Source organism: Mesoplodon mirus (genome assembly GCF_964341445.2).
Source record: "Mesoplodon mirus genome assembly, chromosome: 6".
NCBI lineage: Eukaryota > Metazoa > Chordata > Mammalia > Artiodactyla > Ziphiidae > Mesoplodon > Mesoplodon mirus.
Window position 1 is genome coordinate 72,979,830 of NC_138982.1, and position 9,509 is coordinate 72,989,338.

At 39.6% G+C, this 9,509-nt stretch overlaps 1 protein-coding gene across 2 annotated transcripts in view; it reads left to right on the forward strand.

The window, feature by feature from the left end:
• Window positions 1-8,678, forward strand: part of PLCH1 (phospholipase C eta 1) — a 237,608-nt gene extending 228,930 nt beyond the window's left edge. For both annotated transcript variants that reach the window (XM_082626141.1, XM_082626140.1), the window contains 4 exons: window positions 15-161; window positions 401-480; window positions 2,676-3,030; window positions 5,491-8,678. In XM_082626141.1, coding sequence (XP_082482267.1) covers window positions 15-161; window positions 401-480; window positions 2,676-3,030; window positions 5,491-7,580 — 2,672 coding nt within the window. In that variant the 3' untranslated portion in view covers window positions 7,581-8,678. The remainder of the gene's footprint in view (window positions 1-14; window positions 162-400; window positions 481-2,675; window positions 3,031-5,490) is intronic.
• The last annotated feature ends 831 nt before the right edge of the window (window positions 8,679-9,509 follow it).

A 9,509-nucleotide genomic window follows, 5' to 3' on the forward strand; every position in this document is an offset into this window, starting at 1 on the left:
CCTATTTCTCTGAGGATTTAACCCTGTGTGGGAAGAAACCCTCACATTTACAGTACACATGCCAGAAATAGCTTTGGTTCGGTTCCTTGTGTGGGATCACGATCCGATTGGACGAGATTTTGTTGGGCAAAGAACTGTGACCTTTAGCAGCTTAGTGCCTGGTAAGTCTGGCTGGCCTTTTCTCTCTAGACTGAGCATTCCTTTTCTTTGGAAGATTTAATATATGATATGTGATATACATGATACATGGCATATATGATATATAAAATATGTGTTATATGATAATGTGAGTGTTAACATAAAGAACTATAGTAAAGTCAGGTATTTAATTCTGTTGCACCCATGGGAAAGCCAAATGCAAGTTCAACTAAAAGGAAACTACTTTCTCTACTTTTATCAGGCTACCGGCATGTCTATTTGGAAGGACTGACAGAAGCATCCATTTTTGTCCACATAACAATCAATGAAATCTATGGAAAGGTAAGAAAGATCACAGGGCTTAAAGCCACATGCAACAATAATATGGTCCTTAATAAAGTTTTCTAATTCATTGCATAAAAGGGAACGTGTATCTTGACAAGCTGTTTTTTTAACAGAAAACTCTAGTGAAGCCCAGCCCACACTGTGCTCAGTGTGCTCTCCTGCCCACAGGTCTCCATCCGTGTGTGCTCCTTCCTCTTTTTAGGGGTGTGTACTCATTCCCTCCACCTAGGGGCCCTCTCTGGGCTTAAAAGAATTGAGAAAACTATTACTCTCTAGGGCAATCATTTGTTTGACTAAAACAGTAAAGATAGACATACATATTTGAATTTTATTATAATCCTTAAAAAGACCCAGCTGGCTGCAGTGGGAAATGTAGTGTCAGATGTTTGAATTACCTGTATTAACTGGGCTATGATCCCAGCCAGTTCTAGGCAGGATGCATTCATTTAGTACCATTGTATTCAACTGGGAACCTAAAAATCATGAAGGAATTAAAAGCCACCCACAGGACTTAAAAGGAAGAGACCATAAAAGTGTATTCTAGCTCTTTGCTGATGCCAATTTCTTCATTGCAGAGCTCACTTGAGATTTACAAATCAATAGGCTGTCCTCTGGTAATGCCAAGTAATTGGGGACTTGGCCACTGGAATCAATTTTCAGGACTAGATGTGATTTGGAGGGACTGTAGCATTGACCAGGGCCCGGGAATGTCCAGTGCTCTTTATCAGAAGGTCTGCATTGCCTGGAGCTCCTCCTCCAGAGGTATATACATTCTCTGTGCTTCCGTTTCCTTATTTGTACATGTGGGGTAAAAATAGTACCTACTTCATAAACAAATACTTTATTTTTAAAAAGCTGCCTGGCACATAGTAAATGCTCAGAAATGTTGGCTAATATTAATATTATTAAAGACTATAATCCAACTGGTAGGTAGTGGACCAGTTTGGCCTGAAATAGGAGGTATGTGTTTATTCTCACATCCATCAGTTGGGAGGGGTGAGGTGCTAAGGATCCTAATTTCTAAGAGTGATAAAGTTTTATGACTTTCTGTGTTTAGTCCTGGGTTTCTATTTGTGCTTGTTGGGCTCTCTCCTCTGGCCTAAACATACACAAATGTAAATGATCGAAAAATGATTCTTGAATTTCTAGGAATCCCAGGTGAACAAAACAGCATCTCTAGCACTTAACATGCTTGAGGGAAATAATAAAAATCAGTTTGTTAAAAACTTGAGCCAGCGGTGGTTTGTGACCACCTAGAGGGGTGGGACAGGGAGGGTGGGAGGGAGGGAGATGCAAGAGGGAAGAGATATGGGAACATATGTATATGTGTAACTGATTCACTTTGTTATAAAGCAGAAACTAACACACCATTGTAAAGCAATTATACTCCAATAAAGATGTAAAAAAAACCCCAAAACCTTGAGCCAAGAAGGTGTTCTATAGGACTTGTGTTCTCTCTCCTAAATAAATGTCCACTTGTAAGTCATTTATCACTTTCAAGATGTGTTTGGGTTGATATGCATAAACCACAACATGATGGTGGTGAACTGAGCAATGAATGAACTTGTGACTAAAAATCCAAAGTGGGAGAAAGGGTTTATAGAGCATATGTGTTCTATCTCCTTCTGTTTTACTTGTGCAGCCTTCTTGAATGAGCCCAAATTGTGTTTTGTTGTGCTTTTTTCCCCCTTGCAGTGGAGCCCTTTAATACTCAACCCCAGTTACACTATATTGCACTTTCTAGGAGCTACAAAGGTAGTTTCTCAGCATGGTACTTGGTTCTTGCTGGCGCGTTTCTCTTTCAGTGGTCATGGCGGCATGCTCTCTCACATCGCTCCATCTTCCTGCTTACCACTTTAAAACATGTATCTGTTGCTTTAAGGTGGCTCAAGTTCATTATAGTCTTTTCACTGTGGAAACTCTTCCTACCACCTTGTCATCTTTGGGCAGGAAACTTGTGGGAAAGCTTGGTTGTGAAAATGGGAGGCTGCCTTCCTCCCAAAGTCAGGTTGATAAAATGTGCATGACGTTGTGCAAACATGCTGTGAGCTGCTGTTTTCTTGGTTTGAATATTCTTCAGTGGCTGTGAGATTTCGTTTTGTATCCATTTTTCATGGAGCTGTCATTTAAAAGGCAAGCAGTTGACACAGTGGTATTTGCTTAACTTGTGCTTGGTCCTTTTGTGTCTTCAGAACAGACAGCTCCAAGGTCTGAAGGGGCTGTTCAATAAGAATCCCAGGCACAGCTCTTCAGAAAACAGTTCCCATTATGTTCGGAAGCGATCGATTGGAGATAGGATTCTGCGACGCACAGCCAGTGCTCCAGCCAAAGGCAGAAAAAAGAGCAAAATGGGCTTCCAAGAAATGGTAGAGATAAAGGATTCTGTGTCTGAGGCTGCAAGAGATCAAGATGGGGTCCTGAGAAGGACCACACGGAGTTTGCAAGCACGCCCTGTCTCTATGCCTGTTGACAGAAGTCTTCTGGGGGCTCTGTCACTGCCTATATCTGAAACTGCAAAAGACACAGAAGGAAAAGAAAACTCTCTGGGTAAGATGCTTTAAGTTTCTCTAAGAATACACACCTTTAAGGCCCATTTTGGTCCCTAACTACCATTGTTACATGGCTGACATTTTGTAGTCAAAGTAAAATATACTGAAAAATAACTCATTACAGTACATTACAGTGTTACCTTTTAGACCATATTTTAAACTTTGGGGAGTGGGTGGTAAAAGAGCTATCACCTAGTCACCTAAAGTCTCAAAATAACATTGACATCTGAAATTGACAGTGAAGGATCAGGTGTGATGGCATGGAGCCTACGGGTCTATGAGACACAACAGAGGGAGGTGAAACCTGCAAAATATGAGCAGAGATCATGGTTTTCTAAGTGGGTACAATAGTTACTGATTTTCTGAGGAGGAATAGAATTAAATGGAGTTTTCTGAGGTTGAGTTTAGTTATATTTCTTTCCCACCATATAACATGTTTTCTACAATTGGAAATGTTTATGGAGAAAGAGGAAAAGCCAGATGTTAAAAGTAATCCACCTTCTTCACTTGAGAAATCTTTGCTTTCTCAAGAGGTAGCTTATTAGCTGTTTTCCTGTGGCCTCGTTTCCCTGACCCCTGGATGTTGACAGGGAAGGAAGCATGTCTGCAGCTCCTGTCCATTCATAGATTCCTCAGGCATAGGAACCAGGCATTGCCCACCTTTTCCCCTAATTTGAGCATAATGCTTCACTCATATCAAGAACGTGATAAAGAGTGATATCTCCTTTACAGTGTACCAAAGAGCTCTTGCCTTGTGTCGGTGACTCTTCCCCCACCCTATTTTAGATAATTTAAGCACCAAAACTGTGTCCATGTGAGGTCTCTGCAACAAATAAGTTTTAATTAAATCAAAATCACTTCAGACAGTAGAATGTAATACCTGTTTCTTTTAGCAAAATTCTTTCATCATGCAATCTAATTTCAATGATCTATTTTCTCACAAACACCACTTTGCTTGTATTGATTTTTATTGTAAGATGTTGTAGGGAGACAAACCAATTTTTGAATGGTTTATTTGAAGGAGAAAAAGGCAGTTAACAAGTTTGAAATTTTGCTAAGAGCAGTATCAGAGAAGAGATGAAATATATGCTTTAAAATTTATTTCAAAATTCCACTTTAGGGGAAAGTAAACTATATATAAATATAAATAACTCCGTTTTGGGGGGAAAATAAAGCAAAAGAAATTAGTAATAATTAATCATGTAATGCCACAATTAAGATGTTACTACCATTAAGGTGAGTTAGAAAGCAACAGTTATGTTTCTTTCCTCCCTTTAAAAAACAGGAAATTTATATAAGTTATTCATATATGTATAGCATAATATATTTAATAATACTTAAGTATAAAACTTATAAATATGGAGCAGTACATAACCATGCAATGATTCAAGTTATCATGTAGAAGAAAAATTAAGTGGAAAAAATTCAGAATAAAAAATTGTATACATAATTCTATCCCTCTACAGAAGCTTACAGTGGCTATCTGAGTGGTAAATCGTATAATCTTTATTTTTTTCCTTATAATTTTTGGGTTTATCAAATTTTTATGATGAACTTTTTTAGTTAGGAAAATATTTAATAAAAAGTTAAACATATTTTCTTAATTCTCGTAACTGAAAGCATAAAATCCATTAAAATAATGTGATTAAGAATACCTAATATCAATATTGAACACCTAATATCAATATTGTCTTAGCACTATTCTAAACAGGATGGGGTACCCCAAATTACTTTGAATTGTATATTTTTATAGTTTTCCTTACTGTTCCTGATATCTTACTGCCTCTTTTAGGGGAGAATGCAATAAGAAATTTATGTATTAAAACCAAAAATATAGGATCAATGGAAAATTAGATATTAGCAATGGTATAAAATTGGTGACCAAGTCTTTATTTTTACATTTTAAAGTCAACAGATACTGATATTTTAATGCATCTATTGCACCCTCCAATTTGTTTTAGAAATTAATTGGTTAAAATCAGTATTTTGACAAAATGTTTTTCAAAATGATTTGTGTGGGTTTTTTTTTTTTTTCTCTAACACATGTATAACTTTGAAAGCTTACAGTATCTTGCTTACAGGTACCACAATACTTTGTTTAACAGAGCTGTCTTGTTCTGTTTTTATTGCCATGCTTCTGTGTAGTACAAATCTGAATAGGAAACAACTTAAGGTAATCTTCACTGTAAAAGTATGGTAACTCATTGACGTTTTTTTTTTTACAATGACTATTACATCCTTAGCTGATGTAATAGCTATTCAAAGGGAAGTTTCAGTGAAATTTTGCCATTTATCCATCACACAGACACTTTGTTGCAAATCTATGCAATCCATAATTATATTGTCACAATGTAACAGATGTACATTTTCCATTTGTCTGTCTGAAGACAAACATGAGTGTTTGCAGGTCCTACATAAAGTGATACATGTCACTTAAAATATTGTTTGTTTCGTTCAGCAGGAGATAAGGATGGCAGAAGAGATGGGAAGGCAAGTATAAAAGACCAACATTTTCCAAATTTCAACAAAAAGTTATCCGCTTCCTCCAGTGCTCTCCTCCACAAAGACATCAGCCACGGGGACTCTGCTGTTTCTACCACCAACTTGTCAATCACAGAACAGTTGGTACCAGATCCAAAGGGTGGGAGAACCAAATCAAATGTGTTAAGTGATCGCCAGGAACACCAGTGCACCAACAAATCCCTCTCCCCAAGGCAGCATTTGGCTCGTGACCCTGCAGTTAGCCTAACACAAGATCTATGTGGTGTGAAAACCAAGGGAAACGGCAATGCTGGGGGCTTCGTGGTAGGGAAAAGCGCATTGTCAGGAAGCACCCTTTCTCAAAGCAATCTGGAAATTAAGAAGCTGGAAGGTAATTGGGATAAGGACAGAGCTGCAACATCCTTTTCTTTGTCAGACGTCTCTACGCTCTGTTCTGACATACCTGACTTACATTCCACTGCAATTCTCCAGGAGAGTGAAATTTCCCATCTTATTGATAATGTCACTTTGACAAATGAGAATGAGCCTGGCAGTTCCATCTCAGCACTGATTGGCCAGTTTGATGAGACCAGCGACCAGGTTAACCCCATAGTTGTGTCTCATCTTCAGAGCCCCAGTGTGATAGCGGGCCATCCTCCCTTGCCTACCATGGACCTAAAAATGCCCTTCAAGCATGGCTCTTCCAGTGGAAAACCCAAGTCATCCTTCCTGTGCTCATCTCCTGAGCAGACTGCATTCTTGGGGCACGAGAACTCTGAATGCTCAACACTTGCAGCTGTTTGTGAAACTATCTGCACTCCTGTCCCTAAAACTAAAGCAGATGATGACCTTTCTGGGAAGACCAAGACAGGGACCATGGAAAACAGTCTGCCTCTGTCCTCTAATAATCCTCACTGCTGGTTACCAAAAAGTCCCACCCACAAAAAAGACTGGGAAATACCGAAGAACCACAGCCCTGCCACTTCCACTGACTTGACACTGAAAGATGTAATGGTGGATCCCACTCTCTGTTTAAATTCTGGGGAGAGCAGTCTCGTGGAAATGGATGGAGACTCACAAAGTCTGCCTTTAACAACCTATGGATATAGGAGAGAGGGCACAAGTCACCTTGCTTCTCCTTTAAAACTGAAATACAGTCAGGATGTGGTGGAACATTTTCAAAGAGGCTTGAGAAATGGCTACTGTAAGGAGACTCTCCACTCTTCTGTCTCTGAAATATTCAACAGTAGTATTCAAGATGTCAAAAATCAGAATATTTCTCACCTAGCCTATCAGGGTGCTGGTTTTATGCATAACCATTTCTCAAATTCAGATGCAAAAAAGAACCAGACCCCTGGGCCCCTGTCTAGCGTTCAAGACATGCATGACCCTGCCCCGGAGCGGTCCACACACCCTCCTCTGCCTGCTCTGAAGCTGCCCAGTCCTTGCAAATCCAAAAGTCTGGGGGACTTAACATCAGAGGACATCACCTGTAATTTTGAAAGCAAGTACCAGTGTATTAGTAAGAGCTTTGTTACAACTGGCATCAGAGACAAGAAGAGCGTAACTGTGAAAACAAAGTCGTTAGAGCCTATAGATGCCCTGACCGAACAGCTGCGGAAGCTTGTGTCCTTTGACCAGGAAGACGGCTGCCAAGTGCTGTATTCCAAGCAAGATGTCAGTCAGTTCCCCAGGGCACTTGTCAGAAAGTTGTCATCCAGAAGTCAGAGCAGAGTGCGCAATATTGCCAGTCGCGCCAAGGAAAAGCAGGAAGCCAACAAGCAGAAAAGTGTGAACCCCAGCCCTGTGGGAGGAGTGGTTCTTCGAAGCAAACCCTGCGCTCCGGCGCCTGTGGGGAACCGGCACTCCACCGGCTCATACATCGCGGGCTACTTGAGGAGCGACAAGGGCGGCTGCGGCGGCTTGGAGGGCCGCGGCATCCCCGAGGGCGCATGCGCAGCCCTGCGCTCCGGGCATGCCGACCAGTTCTGTTCACATCATTCCGTTTTGCAGACCGAGCCGAGCAGTGATGATAAACCAGAAATTTATTTTCTTTTGAGACTGTGAATTACATAAAGCTGCATTTTTTTTTACATTTTAAACTGCATTTTCACTGTTTACAAGATATTCTGTAGAATGTCCGAGTTTTCAGTAAATACGGTCCTTGGCTTTGAGATGATTTTAAAATGTATTTTTAAACTTGTATTACCGTCTCCCTTTGACTCCACATGTTCTTCTTGTTCATGCGTTTGTATATAGCTTCGGGTGACATTTCCCGTGTACCTTTCTGATCTTTCTCCCCTGAGGTATAAACTCTATTGGTATGATGTATGCGCATGCCCTAGATGTGAAACTTCTCAGCAGCTTGGTTTCTACCGTCCGTATGTTTCACCAAGATGCTCTTTATTCTGTGTCCTCAGATCACAGTCACAACTGTAGTCATTTTTACTCTCTGTTAAGAGATTTTACAAAGGGCAAAGGGATGAATTCTTTATTTTAAAGCCATTATCATTTTTCCTAGTTTTTGTTCTTTATTAAGAAGCCCAGATGCATTTTTGTAACTCAGTTAAAAGAAGATTAAAATAGTTAACTTACCTTTTAAGATTTCTCTACCCCACCCAGAAGGAGAGTTCAAAGGAGATTGGTACCGGCTCCCTCCACACCCTCTCATTTTTGAGTAGGCTGTGAGGGTATGAGGAATAAAGCAAACTTCTGTATATAAGGACAAAATTGTTTGTTTCACATAAATTTTGTTACATATTTTTGCTAATGGCTTTATATGTAACAAGAACACAGTTGCCAAGCTATTTGTTGTACTTTTGAATTTTCTGATTAAGTTATAGACTGCAAATAATGGCTTTCAGAATGAGGGACTTCCAGCAGATGCTAACGATAACAGTAGCACAAATTGAAAACGTCCTAAAGCTTTCCAGAAAAAAAAAATTATTTTCTCACGATAAAACCCAAGTGAATAGACAATGAGAAGAAAGCCTTTCCCTTCAGGGAGCCAAGTAACTATATTTTAATACCAACATACATTATTTTCACTGTGAAACCATTTTTTATTGCATGTTCAGATGTCCCTCTTTGCTTTTTTGTAACATTAACTGCAATGATGTTCTTCTTGGAGTTCATGAGAATATAATTAAAGGAGATTTTTAAACACTTCATGAATTTTTTTTTTTTTTTTTTTTTTTTTTTGCAATTAAAGCTCATGTGATGACTGTTGAGTAGGGAACCCGAAGCACTCAGAAATATTTGCCTTTTCATCTCTTTGCAGAAGAAGAGATCACTTCTAAAGGGACAGTTTTAAGCAGCATTTCATGTCTTTGAGTGTTTCCACTGTGCTTTAAAGACCATATTTGTAAGGCGACTTGAGAAGAAATTCAATGTAATGAGTTTATTTGCATTTGGTGATGGTGTTGCTAGTTTAAAAATCCTTCCCAAACCCTGCGTGTGACAGGGGGTTGGGTGTGTGTGTGTGTATGTGGAGGGTATGCAGACAGTGCAGGCAAGAGGCTGTATTTGGCAAATTAGGCGACCTGAATCTTTGTTGTGTGTGGGGAGAGTGGGGAGGAAAGCAGTTAGACTCTGCTTTCTCTCAGTTCCCAACCCTGAACTTCTCCCCAGTGCTGAGGGTCTTCCTCTCTTTGGACAAGCACTGGGATGCTGGTTGGGGTAGGGGTGTAATAGTGAAAGGAGAGGGACCCATTTTCCATCCCTTAGTGAACCTGAGATACTTCATCATCTTGGGGGTTCTGAACCCACAAAGTTCCGTCCTTAGACCTTGGTTTGTTTTTAAAGTATCTTTGTCTTAAAGAGATTAACATGTTATAAAGTTGTTGAAATTCATTTGCTAAAAGGTATAGAATTTATCTGCCTTTTATAATTTATAATTTGATGGAATATGTATTCTTTTTTTTTTAATGGATATGGAGGCATTCTGATTATTTACTTATTTGGTTGCACCAGGTCTTAGTTGCAGCTCATAGGCTC